The sequence below is a fragment of the Sarcophilus harrisii genome, chromosome 3, assembly GCF_902635505.1.
Source record: "Sarcophilus harrisii chromosome 3, mSarHar1.11, whole genome shotgun sequence".
Classification (NCBI taxonomy): domain Eukaryota; kingdom Metazoa; phylum Chordata; class Mammalia; order Dasyuromorphia; family Dasyuridae; genus Sarcophilus; species Sarcophilus harrisii.
In genome coordinates, this window is record NC_045428.1 from 274916466 (window position 1) to 274938603 (window position 22138).

Here is a 22138-nt window from a genome sequence, read left to right on the forward strand (position 1 = left end):
GTACAAAAAGAATCAGACTCTGAATTATTGTACAATTAGCTTGTGAAGGAAATCAAAATGCAGGTGTGCATAAATATAGGGATTGGGAATTCAATGTAATGGTTTTTAGTCATCTCCCAGAGTTCTTTTTCTGGGTATAGCTGGTTCAGTTCATTACTGCTCCATTAGAAATGATTTGGTTGATCTTGTTGCTGAGGATGGCCTGATCCATCAGAACTGGTCATCATCTAGTATTGTTGTTGAAGTATATAATGATCTCCTGGTCCTGCTCATTTCACTCAGCATCAGTTCGTGTAAGTCTCTCCAGGCCTTTCTGAAATCATCCTGTTGGTCATTTCTACAGAACAGTAATATTCCATAATTTTCATATACCACAATTTATTCAGCCATTCTCCAACTGATGGACATCCATTCAGTTTCCAGTTTCTAGCCACTACAAAAAGGGCTGCCACAAACATTCGTGCACATACAGGTCCCTTTCCCTTCTTTATAATCTCTTTGGGATATAATCCCAGTAGTAACACTGCTGGATCAAAGGGTAATGCATGGGTAATTTTTCAACACTGACCCTTGTGAAACTTTCTGTTTCAACTTTTCCCCTCCTTTCCCCTGCCCCCTCCCCTAGTTGGGAGGTAGTCCAATACATGTTAAAAACCAATTGAGCAAAACTAGCTAAAACATTGGTGAAGTCTTGAGTATAAGAACACTGCACCACACTCCCTATTCTTTCCTAAAAAAGGGAAAGGGACTGTTTTGTTTCTAAAAAGATGGAAATACTATTTTTGCAATCTCCCATACACCTCTATCCATGCACAATTTTTATTTTTATTTTTGCATCTAAAGAGGATTAGGATCATTTTCCTTCGCGCTTCACACTTGTAAGCAAAATAATTGTGACATTTTTGACTAATAGTGAATATAACAACTAGTATATATTATGTGCTACTCATTATGCCAATATTATGCCATTTGATCTTCACAACAAACATGGGAGATAGGTGCTATTATTATTCCTATTTTACAGATGAGGAAAACTGAGGCAAACAGAAATTAAGTCACTTGGCCAGGGTGATGCAGTTTGTTATGTGTTTGAAGCTAATTTTTTTTCCTGAGGCAACTGGGGTTAAATGACTTGCCCAGAATCACACAGCTAGGAAGTGTTAAGTGTCTGAGGTCAGATTTGAATTCGGGATCTCCTGACTTCAGGGCTGCTGCTTTATCCATGAAACTAGATTTGAATTAAAGTTTTCTTGATTTCAAGCCTGGAGCTTCATCCACTAGGCCATCTAGCTGCCTGAAGTAGTAAAAATAATACAAGTCTGTGGATAGGTCTTTCTGCCATTTTTGACGTAGGACAAAGAGATTTTGCCCTTACTTTTGTCACTGCTAATTAAAATGAAAGCTTTTGAACACAGTCCAGAATGTGATCATTTCTTTGTTTGCCCATAGAAATAATTAAGTTGGTGTCTGGAGGTCAACCAAGGGAGCCTCTTCCAGGAATCAGATAATGTCAGTTTGTACTCTCTGATTAATGTTGCTTTTCCATTACCCTGTGATCCCCTTTCATTTGAGAAAAAGGTGGTATTTCTTTATGATTTAGCAAAAGTCTCTTGGACCAAAGTCTTTTTCATTTTCTCTACCTCAGAGGTATAGATCCAGAGATGAAATAAAACAAGTACTTTATTCAGTATTTTGTGGGGTATTTGTATTACCCAGATCAAAAAGGTTTGAGTTTCTTTTACTTTATCATGGAAACATGTTTGGGATGTTTTTAGCATTTAAAAATCAAATATTGGTGAAAAAAAAGATGAATTTAAAGTACTTTTAAAAAACCCACAGAACTATTTTTTAGGATAAGTGTTACTGTATCATCTAGAGCTAAATTGACCAATTTATATGCTAATTGCATATAAAAGCTGGAAGGGAGAGATTTATGTGTATGCTCAGATGTCATTTGACTTTTATTTAGTTTTCAATGCCACCTTTACTCCCTTCAGCTGAAAGTATTAGGTAGGAGTGGTAAGGGGAGACCATTATTTACAGGTACGAAAAAATACTTAGAAAGCTAACTTAGCATCCCAGCAAAGATCTTCAACTTCCTTGGGAAATAGCATGTATTCTAACCAAATAACTTGCCTCCTCCAGAATTTCTTTCTTTTAAATCCTTTTAAATTTTTCTAATAGTCATGGGGGTGCTTAGCCAAAAAACTTGTTCCTTCCCTTCTGTAAAATTACTGTCTGAAATCTTCTTTCTATATATTCCCACTTATTCAGTTAAAGTTAGGAAGGAAAGAAATAAGCACTAGGGGAAAAGGTCAGTGGACCCCTTCAAGGTAGAATATAACAGACTAGCCTGATTTTAGATCAACAGAAAGCGAGGTCACCTCAAGCAAATCATTTAACCTCCAGCTTACTGTCAAGAGGGAAGAGAGCCAGGAGGAAATGGGGAGAGAGAAACACAGGTTTTGGAGAAAGCCAGATGTGGAAGCTGCTGCTGTCTTGGGTGGAAAAGGAACTTTGATTTGCCAATTATAATAGATATCCTTGTACGTGGAACTTTTAGATTTGCAAAATGTAAAATATTATCTTATTTTATCCTTACAATAACCCTGGGTGATAAGTAATGTAATTACCCTACCCCACACAGACCCTTTTACAGATGAGCAAACTGAGACAGGAGTTAAATGACTTGCTCAGTCACACAGCTCATATGTCTATCTCTAAGGTCACATTAAAATTGAGATCTTTCTGATTTTAGTCCAACTCTCTATCTATTGCTCTACTTAATTGCAAATCAATGTCTTGAAGAGGAGATAATATTCATTAATTCTCTCTCAACTTGTCTCCTGATTTATCTCTATCTTGGTAAAAGGATTGTAAACTAATACTTGATTATCTGTTTTCTGTAAAATAGGCTCACATTTGCCATAGATTGCACAGGGGTTAGAATTTTGGATTTAGGGAGTTTTGAGTTCAAATGTAGCCCCAGACACTTACGAAGCTGTTTGATCCTGGCCAAGTCATTTAAATTCACTGTTCTTCCAGTTTTTCTTCTGTAAAATGGGATAGTAGCAACAGGGTTGTAGTGAAGTTAAAAATTTGTAAAGAACTTTTCAAACCTTAAAGCACTCTATAAGTGTTAACTATTATTGTTAACATTTTCACAAATGCATTGTTCTTGAAATGTATGCTGCAGACTGCAAGTAATTATCCTAAGAGAAAAGATGATTGATGTAGTTGCTCAATTCCCTGAATAAGGCATCTGAACTCTTGTCATGTAGATCTTGGGCATATTTGCCCAGGCCAGCTGGCGAGGCTTCCTTATTAGGTCAATCTCACTATATTTGATTTAGATTTAATACACTGAATATTTTCTTCAAAAATAGGTTTGATAAAGTAACATAACTAACATTTATTAACCACCTACTATATGCTACTTTCTGTGCTAAGCACAAGAGAATATAATGAAAGGTAAGGGGGGAAAAGCCACAAATTAGTCCTTGCCCCCAAGGATGTTACAGTCTAATGCAAAACTATGTACAAACAATATTTATATACAATTTATTCCCAATAAATATAAAGAAGATGGGACTTAAAGTGACACTTGAAGGAGGCCAGAGAAGCCAGGAGGCAGAGAGGAGTGAGAGCATTCTAGGAAAGGAAAATATCCAGTGTAAACATTTTCAGTCAGGAGATTAATTATAGTAGTATTTACTAACAGGTTAAATATAGTGCTATTTAGAAAGATGAAAGTAAGAAAAAAAAAAAAAAAAGAAAAAGGAATTCCTTGCAAGCAAGCAATCAAAGAAGGAAAAGAAAAGAAAGCCTGAGGTCAGTTTTTAAAGAAATGGACCTCCCTATGTATAAGTTCAATACCTTCTATTAAGAAATGTCAACTGAAGCCAGTCTCCCCTTAACTTAACCTTAATTTTCTTTATCAGGTTGAATAAGCTTCACCTAAAAGATTCACTTTGCTTAGTATGAAAGTGCTTTAAGCTATCTACTTCAGGAACATTTTAAGGTGAAAACCTTTCCCCTTTCCTTCTTTAATGCCATGTTAAGATATCTTCAGCTCTTAAACCTTTCTTTTTTATATAATAATAGCTTTTTCAAAATACATGCAAAAATGGTTTTCAGTATTCACCCTTGCAAAACCTTGTGTTTCAAATTTTTCTCCCCCTTTCCCTAGACAACAAGTAATCCCTTATAGGCTAAACACTTTCAATTCTTCTAAATATATTTCCACATTTATTATACTGCACAAGAAAAATCAGATCAAAAGGAGAAAAAATGAAAAGAAAAAAATAAGCAAACAAACAACAACAACAAGAAGGGTAAAGTACTATGTTCTGATCCATATTCAATATCCATAGTTCTCTCTCTGGATGTAAATGGCTCTTCATCACTATTGGAACTGGCCTGAATTACCTCATTCTCGAAAAGAGCCTTGTCCATCCCAGTTGATCATCACATAACCTTGCTGCTATGTACAATTAAATCTTTCTTTTTAAATCTAACTATCTTAGATACAGCCTTATTTTGGTCTTCTTCTCGAATGAGACTGATGATTTTGTCCAGCTCTGTTTCACTTAAAGCCAATTTATGAACCAGTCAAGATATCACCCATATAGTATCATTGGTCCTCCTGGAAAACAAAGAACGAATGACAGCAATATAAGGTCCTTGAAGACAAACCCTTTTCACCTCTTATCTTTGTACCTACAGCACCATGCACATTTGTCAGCCAGGTTCAAAATCTCAAATGGATCCCCATGATCCATTTGGGAGCCACATCTTCTCAGTCCTATCTCAGAACTCATTCATGCCCTTCTCTCTGTTTTCACAGCCATTATCCTAATGTAGATCCTAATCTTCTCTTGCCTCAACTATTGCAGTAACCTTCCTAATTAATCTTTCTGCTTCAATCCTGTCCTTTCTCCAATCCATCTTTCACTCAGTTGCTCAATCTCTTAACAGCACAGGTCTGATTATGGTTCCTGCTTTTTTCACATGCTTCAGTGATTACTTGTTGAATCCGGACAGAATGAATTATGGAAACTCTGTCTGTGGTATATAGATCCTTTCCCTCCCTGTCTCCAGCCTACATCTTCATATTTATTACACATCAGTTCATTTCATGTGCCCCATGGTCCAACCAAACAGACCAACACAGGAAATGCCAACACCCATCTGCTGCATCTTGCACAGGCTTTCCTTCTTGTCTAGAGCTCATTCTCTCTTGGTCTCTGCCTCTTAGGAATCCTTAGTTTCCTTCAAAGCTTAGATCAATAACCACGATGGATTTAGCTCTTCTTAGTTCTCAGCAAAATAATGATTCAAGACAGTTCGAAAAGATTCAAAATAAAAATGCAGTCCACATCTCAGAAAAAGAACTATGTACTCTGAATACAGATTGAAACATACTGTTTTCACTTTTTGTTTGTTTTTTCTTTCTCATGGTTTTTCCCTTTTGTTCTGATTCTTTTCTTCACAACATGACCATTGTGGAAATATGTTTAACATGAATGTACATATATATTCTATATCAGATTGTTTGCTGTCTTGGAGAGGGGAGAGGGAAGGAGAACAATTGGAACTCCAAATTGTACAAAAGTGAATGTTGAAAACTATCTTTACATGTCAGTTGGAAAAAAAATAACTAAAAAAAAGCTTAAATCATATTAACTTTTCCATGAAACCTTTCCTACTCACTTCAGTTGGTAATGCCTGCTCATTCTATGAGATTATTTTATATATTTTGTATTTCTGTGTACATGAGCTATTTCCCCTGATTGAATGTAAGCTTCTTTTTTTATTGTAGTAATTTTATTTATTTTTAATATATCTTGTTTTATGAATCATGTTGGGAGAGAAAAGTCAGTGCAAAAGGGAAAAACCATGGGAGAGATAAAAAAAATAGAGAAAAGAAGTGAATATGACATATGTTGATTTACATTCAGTGTTACTTAGTTTTTTTTGTTTTTTGGATACAGGTGGCATTTTCTTTCCATAGTCTATTGGGATTGCTTTGGAGAATATAAGCTTCTTTAAAGTGTTTTTGTGTCTCCAACATCTAATTACTAGATTGTAAATTCATTAAGGTGGTTGTCATCCTTCCTTTTTTCCCCCCTATTTATTCCCCTTATCTATCTATAGAACAGCTAGACGGAACAGCTGGTAGATACAAAGTCGAGCTTTATTTCAGGAAAACTCATCTCTTTGTGAGTTCAAATATGGCCTTGGACACTAGCTTTGTGACCCTGGGCAGGTCATTAAACCCATTTGTTTCAGCTCATGCATCTGTAAAATAATGTACAGAAAGCAATGGCAAACCAGTCTAGTACCTTTGCCAAAAAAAAAACAAAAAACAAACAAACAAAATAAACGAAACCAAAAAACAAATGAAACCAAGATGAGTTGGATACAACCGAAAATCTATCTCCCATGTCTAGCACAGTACCAAAGTCATATATTTGTTCAATAAAATCAAAACTCCTTTACCTTTCTTTCTTTTTCTTCCCAAATAATTTGATTCAATATTAAACACATGGTAGGTACTTAATAAATGTTTAGTGAATTACTTGATTATAAATTCCTTTAAGGTGGCTGTCATATATTTTTTTGATGTCTTCCATAGATTCAGGTGCTTAATACATGTTTACTGAGTTAAATCAAAACTCTTGTATACTTTGTTTTCTCCTTCTAACTGCCTCTCTGTTTCAGTGAAGAGTTTTGTATTGCTTAGCCAATGTATAATCTTTAGTCTGAGATACAGTAAGAAATTATGATCTGTAAAAGTTAAATAATTTTTTAAAATTTTATCTTTAACTTAAATACAAAATGGGGGGAAATTGCCATGTGCACAACTGAATAATTTTTGATTTTTACTTACACACACACACACACACACACACACACAGCTTAATAGTTAAAGATTTATTAAAAGTAAATCTTTCTTTTAAAAAATTACATTTGGGTAGAAGAAATTGTATGCTGTTGTTTAAGATGACACAATGTGTAATTCTCACAGAGAGATATCAAGATTTATAATTGCTTTGCTTACCATTGAATTATATAGAGCTTCTGATTCATGAAGAAAAAATATACTAAGTGTCATTGGTGCTGTTTATCAGGAATGGATAAAATATTACTTGTGTCCAATCTAAAAGGTTGGGGCACTGTGATGCAAAAGAATATTTCTTGTGGTTTTCCTATCTTTTCAGAAACTTCCTCAGCTCTTAATTGTTCATAATGCTACATACAGACCATAGTTTAACAGCCCATGACTACACTGAAGTACTGTGCTCTAGTGGAGAAAACATCGAATTTGGATTCAAATACCACCTCTTCTTGTTCTGTGTGTAATCTACCATGTCACTGTCTTTTAACAATTCTGTTTCCTAATCTCTAAAATGGGGGAGAGGGGGAAAACAGAACTAGATATTTTCTAAGGTTGGCTTCCAGCCTTAAATCTGTGATAAATCTGCTACATTCAGAATTTACTTTCCTTCAAAGCTTCATAATTTCCTGGAATAGAATTTTTAATCAATGAGTCATGCCCCATTTGTTTTTGATAAATAGGCAAGTATTTATTTAATGCTTACTTAGTGCTCAGCACAATATTTTTATTTTTTAACTAATTTATTTTTAACATTCATTAAAAAAAGTTTAGAGTTTCAAATTTTCTCCCTAACTCCCTTCTCTTACCCATTAAGAAGGCAAGCAATAGAATTCTTATTAGATGTAATACTGTATTCTTGTGATGGGATTTCATAAATTGGATGATTTGTTATTTGAAAGAGACCATGTGACATATACATAGTAGAACAGAATAATGGATTGACAGTCAGGAAGCCTCAGCTGTAAAGGAAGGATTTGGCTAGATGGTCCTTTGATATCTCTTCAAATATTGGCCTTTTATGATTCAGATTCATAGAGGCAAATCTTTCTATTTTCTTTGATAACTTTTCCTTATTTCCTATTCCAGCTAGGTGGTGCAGTGGATAGAGTGCTGGGCCTGGAGTGCTGGAAAGCTCATCTCCCCGAGTTCAAATCCCACACACTAACTAGCTGTATGATGCTAGGCAAATCATGTAACCCTGTTTGCTTAGATTCCTCATCTGTAAAATGGGCTGGAAAAGGAAATGGTAAACTACTTCAATATCTTTGCCAAAAAAACCCCAAATGAGGTCATGAAGAATTGGACAGAACTGAAAAAATATCAACAACAAAGTGGGAAAGAGTTTATCATTGTATAATGGAAAATAGTTCAGGTTTTGAGCAGTACCTTCTTGAAAATCAAGTTAGCTTTATAAAGAATCTCCTTCTCTAGGTCTTCATACTAATATTCAAGACCTCAACTACACTGGGTAAGGGAGGGGGAATAATGGTAGGGCAAAACAAAACTTCTTGATATCTTCCCGAGTGATTAGCATAATCCTTTAATTAATATTTAGTGAAAAACACTCTTTAAAAATTCTCTAATAAACTAGACAATTTCCCCTTTGAAAAAAATCTATGGAAAGAAGTATTGATCATTTTGTAGATGAAGAAACTGAGGCACAGTGAAAAATTGTGACTTGCTTTAAGTTAAGCATTTCTAATCCTGTGATGCTAGACTACAAAAATGAACATGAAGAATGATATTAAAAAAAAAAAAAACTAGCAAAGAGCTTCATAGAGAAAACCTTTGAGGATGGCTGTCCTGAGTCAAACATGACAGTCTCTTTTCCATGTTTTTACCATCTGTGCTTTATGTGGTAATTGCAAGCATTGTGACTGGTCTGGGATGTCCATGGAAAATGATGGCAGATTTTCCAGTTGAAGTAAATGAGAATTGGTCCTTATGGAAAATAAGCAAGTTTAACATGCTACACAGAGTGAGAAAGATCCCTTCTGACTATACTTTGCCATTTTCAATAAGAATTATCTTTGCTGTGTTAAAAGAATTTTTTTTTCTCCCAGGTATCACCAAAGTTCCATCTGACAACTTTTCATCCCAATGAACCTAGCTTTAAAAAGAACCCTATTGTTTCTCCATCTCAAAAATTTTAGGATGGCTTATAAGCTTTGAGACTTTTTTTTTTACTGAGAGGAAAAATTCCTAGCTGGGATTAAAAAAAATTCATTCAAATTTCAGCTTGATTCATTTCAAAACCACGATGAAAAGTATAACATTTCCCTTCCACCACAAAGGGTTAGTAATGGAAAAATCTGCCTTCACTAGAGCTACCATAACACAATCATGGGGAGCATGATTTATACTTTAGTGATTTAAAAATATGTGTATGTGGGTCTGGGTGTACAACTGTATTGTTTCTTCTCCAACATTTGAGGAAGTAAGGACATATCACAGTTGGTAGTATATAGAAATATACCAGTATAACCTCAAATGCATGTAGTTCTCAGCTACTGGTCTCCCAACCAGATGAGTCTTTTATCAGTTCAAAACTGTACTGCCATAAATAAAGCCATGTTTTTTTTGTACCCAAAGCCATGGTAAGTTAGGCTGAAAGGATGACTTATGCGTTCTCTGTGAGTGAGCCTCACTTCACATAATTTGATTCCATTAATGATAAAAAGGTTTTCCTTTTGTGAGAGAGGATCAGAGGTCTTATAGTAAGAATGATGGCCAAAGGAAGCATGTTAGTTGAGCCTATAGGTGTTAGCTGAAAGGAATCTTATCTCCTATTCTGTGAGACTCAGAAGGGCTCCTTAGGCAACTACTGTCCATTAAAAAAGGTTTCCTTGTGCAGTGTATCTGACGAGAATAGTGCCCAGAGCTCAAAGACATAGTTAAACTCTTTCTCTATTCACTCAAGGCCAGGACACTTGATCTTAAACCTGTCCTCCCTCCTCCCTTCCAATTCTCCTCTCCAAATTCCTCTCTTCTCTCTCACTTCCTCCTCTCCCTCCCTCCCTTCCTTCTTCCTCTTCTCCTCTCCTTCCTTTCTTCCTTCCTTCCTTCCTTCCTTCCTTCCTTCCTTCCTTCCTTCCTTCCTTCCTTCCTTCCTTCCTTCCTTCCTTCCTTCCTCCTTCCTTCCTTCCATCCCTTCCTTCCTCCTTCCTTTCTTCCATCCCTTCTTCCTTTCCTCTATAGTGGAGAAGAATCTTCTAGAAACAGTAGCCTCTAGAAACAGAAAAAGCCTTTTCTACAAACTAACCTTACATGATGTAGTCCATGACTTCCTTACTGAGAAACTTTGAAGACAGATTATAGGGTGAATATTGAAAACTGGCTGAGAGGATCACAGTTTATACTTCCAGGGACTTTCCAAGATGGGTTATTAATCACATTCATACTTGATGATTCATTAATCAAATAGAGCTTTGAGGACTCACCTACCTAAACCATCATTTGTGGAAGGCAAGGAAAGCAGAAAAACAGTGAAACTATAGTAGATACTAACCTTTTCTTTTAAAAAAAAAATAAGTTTTAAAAGGCTTAACCTATGTAAAAGGGTCCCATCAAACTATGACAAGTCCTTGAACTCTGAAAGAAATGTTATGTAGATAAGGTTGAATGGTAGATGAGGGAGTAGGAATTTACCCTAGATCCAGGGCAGAAGAAGTTGAATTCTTGCAACTCTTTAAGAAAGAGGTGTAGGAATTCACATAAAAGGTTCCTAAAATAGAAAAATGCTGCTTAAATTGAACCTGGGTCCAAGTTCCAGTCTCTTCTGAGTTGACTTTTATAGAACCTATTTATTTAGTACTTCAAACCTCTAGTTGTTTCCAGTCTAACACAATGCCTTCCATATAAGAAGTGTTTAATTCAATCAAACACATAGCTACTATGAACTCATAGGAAGGGAGGGAGACAGACAGAGGCAAGGAAGGAAGGAAGGAAGGAAGGAAGGAAGGAAGGAAGGAAGGAAGGAAGGAAAGGAAGGAAGGAAGGAAGGAAGGAAGGAAGGAAGGAAGGAGGAAGGAAGAAAGGGGAAGGAAGGAAGGAAGGAAGGAAGGAAGGAAGGAAGGAAGGAAGGAAGGAAGGAAGGAAGGAAGGAAGGAAGGGAAAGAAGGAAGGAAGGAAGGGAAAGAAGGAAAAAAGAGAAAGAGAAGCAGAGGAAAGAAGAGAATATAAATGTAATTAATTACATCACATATCCTACTCTCAAGATACAATCTTATGATGGGAGTAGAGACCTGGAGGAAGATAGGTATAAATAACTTTGATATAATAGAGAATGTAAGTGAAAATGAAGAAGTCCTGAAAAAGTGCAATGAAAATTTTGAGGATAGAGAAATTAATTCACCCACCCCTTGGCTTTAAATTCACTTTTCCAAAGCTTTCTGTCCTTAGCAGCAAAATTCAGAAAAGAGATTAAATTTTAGCATCCTTTTAGTCCCAGTTTTAAATCTCTTCTTGCTCTCAGTGTCCCGTTCCCACTCCCGCCCTCCCTCTTGCTCCCTTACTGGACTCTATCACTGCCTGGGGCCTCATTTTTTGTGATGGCCTTACCAGATCTAGACTTTCTTAATCACAGCCAACACTTAAAACGTATTTTCTGTTTCTTTCCTTTAGAGCCCTGTTAGGTGACTACCTGACTTCTCTGTTAAACCAATTTATTTTCAAATGTTGATATTGGTGCAAGGTTATTAGGTTACAAATGAATTTTTAAACATTTTGTTTAAGAGAATGAGAAGGGGATAGCATGAAAGGTTTAGGCATCTTAGTAAGGCCAGCAGGAAAGAGTTGGGGTAGGGGGAGGACCCTTACTTAGGTCATTGACTTCTCTACCTCAAGGGAGAACCAATCTTTGGAAAGAATTTGAGAATATCACATGTTTGCTCATTTCCCACACCCAAGGGTTTGTGAGGCTGTATTAAGTTTTACACAAAAACCTTAAAAGCTCGTATAAAATAATTACTTCATTATTCACTTACCAGGTGCAAGAATCATATAAGTGAACCAAATGTCAGGTTCATGTGATTGTGATTTACTAGCTTCTGTTGACCAATGAATCATGTTTGACTCTGCTTAGCTCATTTCAGGAGCTGATGTCCAAACATGTTGTTCAACTCCAGTATCACATTAACAGGATAAGCCATATTATTTTGACTATCAACAAAAGAAGGCCAAAGATTTGTTTATCAACTTTTTCCTTGTCTAATCATTGTATTTGATAGAATATAAAAGGCATTCCTTGTCCCATCAGGTAACAAAATAGTGCATTCCCAGGCTTGAAGCACAATGTGCCTTTGGGCTCTTCTCTCTCCACCAACTATTTCTACATTAGTTAATGACTCACAAACACATCTACATGCATTGATAACATTTTTTTTCCCTCCCTGAAATCTTTAGAACCTTGATTCTCTCATTCCCTTCTCAATCTACCTTGCCTTCCAAAGCTTTCTCGTGCCCCCTTTATCAGTAAAATGTATGTTGATATATATGTTTTACTATCATCACTTAATGAAATGAAAGCTCTTGGGAGGCAGGATCTATCTCATTGCTCATCATTTTAACTCCAGTGTCTGGCACGGTGCATTATAGGTGCTTTAAAATGTCAGTTCAATTGCATTGAAGCCATTACCCCAAATTATTTTTGAAAGATGATGTAACTCTAGAAATCAGAAGGGGTGTCTAGGCCAGAAGATCTCTGCTGGGCACATAGTAGATGTTCAATAAGGATTTGATTTTTTTGATGATATCCAGTCTCATCTTCAGTTTACAAGATGTTTATTGAATATCTACTATCTGGGTAGCTTGGGAAGACCTTATAGTCTAGTTGAAAATATAAACAACATCCATATACATGAAAAGTTATATAAAAATACAGTATATTGTAGGACAAAATAACAAGTGAATGATGGGTTTGGGGAGATATTAAATAACAACAGCACAACCAAATGGATTTCCTAGGCCTTTTACAAGGATGCCTTTTGTATTCGGGAATCAATCACTAGTAATCAATATACCCTTTGCTATGGTAACAGTTTTTGGTAACTGCTTTTTCTATTGATGCAACTAGAACACTTTATCTATTAAGTTTTACCTTTAGTGGTGAAAGAAAGAGGCTTCTAAGAGCAGTGCCCTCCCTTTTTTTCTACAGCTATTCTAAGATTTATGGAAGCAGCTCTTTCCATGCTGAAGGAATATTCATGCAGTACTTTCCCTTTCCCATAGTAGCTTGCTTAACTGAGAGAGAAAATTAATTCACTCATTTCCTGTAATATTTTTTGGTAAGGCCCTCATGAATACCTGGATACCTAGAGAGATAAATTATAAATAAATAAGTAGGAAAGTAGAGCATTTATTAAGTGCTTTCTATGTGCCAGGCAGTGTACTAAATTCTGGGAATACAAATAAACAAGCCAGATCCTCTCTATCTTAAAAGGGGCTACATTCTAATCAAGGAAGACAATTCATAAAGAGGTGAAACAAGAGATAGAAAGGTAGCATCGCCAGGAGGAGTGAGGCAGCAGTTATGGTGTGGAGAAGGACCAGAGTCAGGTCTGAAGCTCACTTCATATGGGGTGGGGGGAAATGTATTTCTTTGTGACATGTGAAGGTACCCTCAATCAATTCTTCTTATTCTCATGAGATTTTTTTTTCCCTTCCATCACAGTTATTTTCTTTTTCTTTTTTCTTTTCTTTTAGACCTAGAAGGTTTCGACTCTGTGGTATCATCTACAGAGAAGCTCAGTCATCCGACAACAAGCAGACCAAAAGCCACTGGTAGACGGCCTCCGTCCCAGTCTCTCACATCTGTAAGTGATTCCTAATCATCACTGTTCCTCTTCTTTGCTTGTAAAATCAGAGATGATCTAGGATACCTCATTGGAGAGGTAGTGATTTCTCCAAAGCAGTTTATGCAAGTACAAATGGAACATGTTAGAATCTGAATTTTCTGTTTATGATTTCTGTTCTGCATATCTGTGAAAAGAAAAAATGCAACAGTCCCTTTTCCTCCTTCCCCTCTTCCAGGCCATATACTCCCTCATTTCCTTCATTGGAGTGGAATCAGAATGAAAGAAATGATCGATGATAAAAGGGGTTAGTCCAGACTAACACACACACACCCCCTCCACCATCATCAGTATTTACTAATGAGGAAACTAAAATCCAGGGAGTTTAGAGCCATAAAGTTTCATGCAAGGATTCTTAACTGAAGTCTCTATTTTTTTTTTAATTTTGATAACTGCATTTCAAATGATAATTTAAATAATTGTTTTCTTTTGTGATCCTGTATATTTCATTTATTTAAAAACATTATTCCAAGAAGGAATCCATAGGTTTTATCAGATTGCCAAATGAGCCCTTGATGTGGTTCTAGAACCTCTAGAACCCTTACTGACATTGTTATCCATATAGATCATATGTAAGACAATAGGTAGTATGTAAGGTAATTATTTATGTCTTATATTAGTGAGGGGCTTTGAGTTGGGAAGCATATGTAACTAATAGGATCACAGTTTTTAGAACTAGAAGAGACCTCAGAAGCCATCTAAAGTAGTTTTCATTTTACAGGTGAGGAAACAGGTTTAGGAAACAAAGTAATTTCCTAAAGGAAGGTATAAGTAGGAAATGGCAGAGCTAGGATTTGAACTTAGATCCTCTCTCTCTCTACCCCCTACCTCCCATTCTCTTTTCTCTATTTCTCTCTCCCTTTTCCCTTTCTTTCTGCCTCTCCCTCTTCTTCCCCCTGTCTCTGTCTCTCTCTATTTCTGTCTGTCTCTCTCTTCCTCTCATTTTTCTCCTCTTCTCTTCCCCCCACTCTCTCTTTCCCTCCCCCCCCCCGCCACTTTCCTCACTTTTCCATCTTAGAACTCTGAAGATCATTATGTATATGCCACAGGACAGTGGATAAACCATTTAATTTCTGGATAAGCCTGTTTACTTAATTGTAAATGGGGAAAATAATATCTCATAGGGTTATTGTGAGAATCAAATGAGAAATGTGCTTTGCAAACCTTAAAACATAATATAAAAATGTCATTAATAAATAAGTCCAGAATGACATGTTGGCAAAATATTCAGATTAGTAATGTTGAAAGGGGGCCTGGGTTCCACTATCATCTTTAGTGTTTTCTGCCTGTGGGACTTTGGCCACATCCATTAATCTCTCTTGGCCCCAGTTTCCTCATTTTAAGAAGCAGGTTAGACTAGATAGACTCTGAGGTCCTATATGTGGCCCCAAAATATCCAGTCAGATGTGGAATTTGCCCACAGAATGGAAATGATCCCCTTCTCTCATGCTGTTGAAGAGAACAAGGAAATAGTTCTCTCCTCCCATGACATGTTCTCCTTGAGATACTTTGGGCTGTAGTAAACCTAGAGAGATTTCAAAGCAAAACATCATAAATAACAGGTAGAATTGGAATAATTCAGAAATAACATCCTTTAAACAATTTAAATGTGGCATTTTGGGGATCGGTAGAATAGGAGACCTGATGTAATGTCCTGGTTTATTTACCTGGTAAGCCTTACTTTGCTCATCTGTTAAATGGGAATAATCCTGCTTTTCCGGGTTCCCAAAGGCCATGGTGAGCATACAATGAATGATCTTACCTGGCACATCCATGATATTAACAAGACTTTCTTCCCTTTCTCTGTGCCTCACCTAGTCTTCCCTTTCAAGTCCTGATTTCTTTGACTCTCCAAGCCCAGAAGAAGATAAAGAGGAGCACACTTCCCTTGCACACAGAGGAATAGACGTGTCCAAGAAGACGGCAAAGACTGTTACCATATCACAGGTAGGGGTACAAGTACGTGTGAGGTGCCTTTGGGTTCCCATTCTCTCACTCTAAAGACTCTAAAGACAAATTAGGGTGAACTGGAAACACAGACATTTAGGGGATGCTCAGATAGCATCAATTGGTTTAATCATTAAGGCAGAGAGCATCTCAGTGAAATGCCATTGACTTTTTGGAAGCTTTAGTTATAGTAGGTAGGTGCCAGCTGGTTAGAATTCCTGAGATTTCTAAGTTCAATATTTGTTTTCCACCACAATTTCCTCCTGTACCCCTTCCAAGCCTCAAAAACTACAATCTAGCAGCTCCTAAAATAAATACATAAAATGCTGTGCCTTCCTTTTAGCTTTTTTCCCAGGAGACCTAATAGTCCCTCATGCACAAATATTTGTCAGATCATGAGATATTTTTGGAAAGGTCTGCCTTTAAATTAGTGTAAGGGGTTCTCATAGGAGGCAGCTTGGACTAATAATGAGTAGAGAGAGCTGACCTCATTCATGAAGATCTTGGTTTGGGCCTTGTTTTTGACATTTACTAGCTATGTAACCATGGGAAATTAGCTTAATCACTCAGTGCCTTCAAATAATTAATTGTGCTACAGATTTCAGAGAATTTGCTCATCTGCATTGGGAAGGGTATTTTCCTCACAGACAACTAATTCCATATTCTGATCAATAAAATCATAGGTCTGGGCCAAAAAAGGACCAGACTGTTAAAAGAAAACAGAAATAACATTCCCATGAAAGGAAAGAATGACATATCTAAGGGTGGATTTTAGGTGTTTTAAGTTTTAACATTTTGTTTCTGTAGTCCTCTTTAAAATATCCATTTCTAAGCTGGTGTGAGCAATTTAAAATAATTGGTCAATAAGAAATAAGGGAAGCCAGATGTAGCCCTTTTGTATGATGAATAGGGTATATGTATAACTAATATGACCTTATAGCTATTGTCTCCCTCCCTGATCTTTGATCCAGCTTCATTGGCCTCCTGACTGTTCCTCACACAAAATACTCCATAACATGATGTTTCATATTTTGGCTCTTAGCATTTTAAATGGTTATTTCTCATTCCTGAAATGCTTGCCCTCCTCATCTCTGCTTCCTGACTTCCCAACTAAAATCCATTCTTCTGCAGGAAGCCTTTCCTGGTCCCCCTTAATTGTTGTACCTTCCTTCTGTAATTTCCTACTTATTTTGTGTATAGCTTGTTTGTACATAGTTTATTGCATGCTGTCTCCCTCATTAGATTGAGTTTCTCAAGAGCAGGGAGTATCATTTGCCTTTTTTTCTATCTCTAATATTTAGCACAGTGTCTGGCACATAGCAAGCTCTTAGTAAATGTTTGTTGACTGACTAGAGAGCATCTGGAATATCTTCTAACCATTCTGGCATTCCTGGGAACATGAACTAAGATAGAAAATAAAATGTTTACTTATTATAGAATCAAGATATCTCCTATGTTTATTAGAAATTTTATTATGAGCATACATGTTGAGACATTTTTGAGAGAAATATAATTCTCAGGGATTTTAATTTTTTGCATTTTCCAGGATTGTGGTACATGCATCTTTTAAAATAGTTGCAATCTAATGTAATGTACATTACCCTGAAAATAATATAGGCAATTAGCATTCCTGATATGGCAAACACTGTGTTAAGTTCTAGGGCTACAAGGAAAGGCAAAGATTCTCTCTGCTTTTGAGGAGTTCACATGCTGATGAAGGAGACAACATGGGAAAACAACTCTATATAGACAAGTTACAGTTAGACTAGACTGGGGCTAATCTAAGAAGAGTGAGGTTGAGATAACCAGGGATTAGGAAAGGCTTCTTGCAGAAAACAGGATTTTACATGGGTTTTGAAGGAAGCCTGGGAAGCTGAGAGATGAGGAGGGAGAACCTTCCAGGTGAGGGGGCAACCAAGTATTCTGTGTAAGGTACAGCCAGGAGATGTCACTGGATTGCTGGGTATGTCTGAAAAATAGGAAATGCTTTGCAAATTTGCATGTCAAACAGATAAAGAGGCTTGCAATTTATTTAAAATATCATGTCAGGGTTCCTTTAATAAATCTAATACAGGATTCAATTTTCTCATCCCATCCACCAAATTGTCTATTACTTAAAACAAAACAAGGTAAGCCAGTCTGAAAGCTTCTGTACCTTTCAAGCGAGCCGTTAGTGACATCTAGTGGTAGGGTCGGCCTCCAGTTTTCTTACATAAATATGGTGTGTTTTTATTTACTGTGGTCTCTGAGAGAGTTTGCATAACGGACCGCCTGGTGGGAAAGGGCAGCTTTGGCTGTTTTCTGGTAGACCCGAGCAGGCTGGCAGCTCATCAATGGATTTTGTTCCTCGTCTCCCACAGGTATCCGACAACAAAGCCTCCTTGCCTCCAAAGCCCGGAGGGATGGCTGCTGTTGGGAGCAGCACACAAACTGCACTCTCTTCCTCCTCCTCGTCTTCCCTTCACTCAGCATCTTTGGGAACAGCGAGTCACCGGTCAAACTCCCCTTCCCTGTTCAACATTGAAGGAAAGCCAAAGACTGAGCAGTTGAGCTATGGTCAGTCAGCTGTGGAAGAGCTTAGGACACAAGTGAAAGAGTTGAGGACCATCATTGAAACGATGAAGGACCAGCAAAAGTGAGTGTTTTCGGAGTTATCTAATTCTTCTTTTCAGGGGTTTGCTTGTGATCTTGTTTGTTTGTTTTTTTTTTCTTCCCTAGAAAGCAAAATCTTAAATTACAAATCATCCTGCACTCAGATAGGGTACAAAATCTGAATTGGCTGGTGGCTTAGTATATCCCAAAACTCTGAAAAAGTTTGAGGGTCTACCAGACTCTCTTTGAATGGTGTAGAAGATGGCATCCAGGCTTGAATGAGCTTTTAGGGCCTACTCTCATAGGACCCCAGACCAAAGGATACCCAGAAAGTCCCTTAGATTGACAGGTGGGGGTTGGCAGGAAGTAGTGTTCCCCCAAAGCAAGACTTTCTGAACTCTTTTCAGTTCCAGATTGGGGAGTTCCCAGACTTACAAAGGGTAGGGGAACCTTCAAATTATCAGCACTATCATTCAGTTTGATAACAAGAAGTCTCTGGGGTCCACTCCATTCTGTGCTTGACTGTAGTGTGATATTTGAAGCCCTACCATATCCTCCCAGTCTCTGGCTACCCTCATTACAAGCCATAGAAGAACTATAGGAGGAACAGACAAATATTAAGGTAGTGTTCTTATAGTCTAGGTCTTCTCTAGTACATTCCTTCATATTCTCTCAGCTTTTCTGAGGCAGAGATTGAGACAATGGTGATGGGAGGTAGTGGGTAGAACTTAAATATCTTAAAACTAATATTGAAATAATCAGAAAGCTTTTAATTGAGTTCATACTCTATGTAGAGTTATTTTTCTATTCATACTATAAAAACAATTTTTATTTTTTATATTATTATTTATAATAATTAATCATAAAAATAATAAAAAAGTAATTGGGGTATTGTCTGTTCCCTCAATACATTTACAATCTAATTGGAAAAAGCAAGACATAAATAGTAAGAAATAATGACACATGATTTCCCTGACTATAGTATCTTCTCTGCTATAATGAATCCCATGAGGGATTCATTATAGTACCTAAATATCTTCCTCATATACCATTTCTATCTTTCAGTCAAGAACTCAAAATGGCTCTCTCTCCTCTATTCAAACTCCTCTCCTTGTCCTTCATGGTTCATCATCAGTATTGTGTCTCAGTATTTCTTAACAAAATCCTTATACTCAGATCATACTCTTTTCAGTTCACTGCATATGCTGGTCTTCAGGTTCCTGCTTTTTCTCATATTGTTCTTGCTGTCTAAAGTGCTTTCTACCTTTTCCTCTGTGGATCAATGCTCAGTTCTTCCATCAAGAACTGGATCCATCAAGAACTGGATCAATAAGCATCTCTTCCAAGAAACATTTTTTTTAAAACCCTAATATCCCACTATTGTTTTTTATTTCATAGCCCTCTATATTCATTTTAAAAATTTTTTATTATAGCTTTTTATTTACAAGAAATATGCATGGGTAATTAGCCCTGTATATTCTTATAGTTGGGTTGTGTTTTTTATATGTTTATCTCATCATCTAAATGTATTGAAAATAATTACTTCACTTCTTATCTTTTTTGTATCCTCCAATATCTATTATAATATGGGGTATCCAATAAATGCTTAAGGCATATGTTCGTTTCAATTTAACAAGTATTTTTCAATACTATTATTTTATGTACAAAGCAGTACAGGGTGTTAGGGATACAAAGATGACAATAAAAAAACAACCCTTAGGGAGCTTATATTCTACTGAGGGAACATGACATGCTCAGAGACAAGAAAATACAAAAGTGTTTTTGACAATGGCCAAAAGGCAATGGCAGCAGCAGATTTACATTATTCTTATAGGCAAAGGTAGATATTGTGGGCATATCTTTGGTAAAGTCAATATATACATCTTTTTGGGGAGCAGATTTAGCAACCATTAAATAATAGGACTTAGATATATGTGCAATTTTTTTGAAATGTGAAAGCACTTGCTTTCATCTTACATGGTTTTCTTATTTTATTTATTTGTTTTTGAAGAATGAGAGAACTAACAATTGGGGGATCAGGAAATAAATATTTTATTCAGAAGGTGAGACCTAAGCTGAACCCTGTAGGAAGGTAGGGATTCCAAAAGGCAAGATTGAGTGAATTCCTGAACAATATATAGATGATTAAATGCAAAATCAACTAATTTGTTGAGCAGCTGGAGGAAACTTGTTTTACATCAATCAGCAATCATTTATTAAGCACCTACCTGTGCCTGGCACTCTGCTGGGGATATAAAAAAAGGCAAAAGACAATCCCTCCCCTCAAAGAGCTTATAATCTAGTAAGCTAGTGTAAAGATGGATATGGTATAAGTTCAAATGTATAGTACCACTAAAGGAACCCATTTCTTAGGGAATATTATCTTGATTCTATGTGTAGATTTACCAAGCACATTGGAAATAAGACTAATGCCCAGAGGGGGCATTTTAGCTCCTAAAGCAATTGTTAACCCTCAAAAACAAAGCAGCTAGGAGGCATAGGGGATAGAGTGATAGGCTTGGAGATAACAAGGCCTGAGTGCAGATCTGGCCTCAGACACTTCCTAGCTGTGTGACCCTGGCCAAGTCACTTAACCCTATTTGCCTCAGTTTCCTCATCTGTAAAATGAGCTGGAAGAGAAATTGGTAAACAAGAAAACTCCAAATGAGGGTAGAAAGAATCAGATGACTAAAACAACTTAAGAACAACAAACTTTTGCAGTCAACTGTGATTATAAGCCATTTGAATTAAATCTGTGATTTTATGAAATGGTTTTGTGTCTTCACAAAATCTGTTACTATTTTTATTATCTTGGGGTTTTGTTTAATATAAATTTGATTTTAGCTTTCATCTATAAGTAGAGATACTAGAATATGAACAAGGGCATTAAAAAAGAATATAGACTATGAACAAAGGCATAAAAAAGAATATAAGAAAAACATGTAAGATGAAAACACATGTATACACACAAAAATTGCACATATGTCTAAGTCCTATTATTTAATATTTGCTAAATCTACTTCCAAAAGATGTTTATATTGACCTTACCAAAGGTATGCCCACAATAGCCATCTTTGATGATAAGTATAATGTTCTACTGCTGTCATTGCCTTTAACTCCCAGGTTTTAGTCTTTGTGTCCACAGGGTTTGAAGGTTGGTTATTGTGTTTCTGCGCCCCTTGCTCTTCATCACTTCTCTCTCTGACTTCTTCATGCTCATCTTTTCTTATGGCCCAATAATAGTCTATTAATTATATGACTTAATCTGTTCTGCCATTCCCCTGTTAATAGATCCATGTTTTTTTTCTCCTCTCAACAGTATTACTAGGAGTATTTATGTTACAGATAAGGATCCTCCCCTTCCTGCTTTAAAACTATTGAGGTATAATCCTAGTGGTGAAAACTATGAAAATGAGTGAATGAGCATGCATATTTGTGTAACTTTCATTGCATAATTCCATGTTATTCTCCTAAAAGACTGGAAAGCATCAGTGGTGTAATAGTGTGCCTAATTTTTAACCATATTTGTGCCAAACTGGATTGAATTTTGCTAAATTTTTATCCTTGAAGTGCGGTAGACACTCAGGCTTATTTTAATCAGTATTTGTGATTATGAAAAAAAACAGGGTATTTTTATGAGCTTTTGGATAATTGAATTTATTTTCCCAAAGATTGCCTATTTGTGTGTACCTTGATGCCTTGTCAAATTTAAAGACTCTTGGTCTAATAATACTCTTATACTACTTAATAAGAGATTTTTGATAATCAATTAAATGCCACCAATAAAACTTGTAAAAATTAAAAATCTATGAGAGGAAAAATGTAGCTTGAAACAATTATCTTTCCA

General features: G+C 36.4%; 1 protein-coding gene across 6 annotated transcripts in view; it reads left to right on the forward strand.

The window, feature by feature from the left end:
• The window catches only part of SH3KBP1 (SH3 domain containing kinase binding protein 1), a 453585-nt gene that overhangs the window by 425855 nt on the left and 5592 nt on the right, over nt 1-22138 (forward strand). For all 6 annotated transcript variants that reach the window (XM_031959528.1, XM_031959530.1, XM_031959529.1 and 3 more), the window contains 3 exons: nt 13604-13713; nt 15571-15699; nt 18060-18334. In XM_031959528.1, the coding sequence (XP_031815388.1) occupies nt 13604-13713; nt 15571-15699; nt 18060-18334 (514 nt within the window). The remainder of the gene's footprint in view (nt 1-13603; nt 13714-15570; nt 15700-18059; nt 18335-22138) is intronic.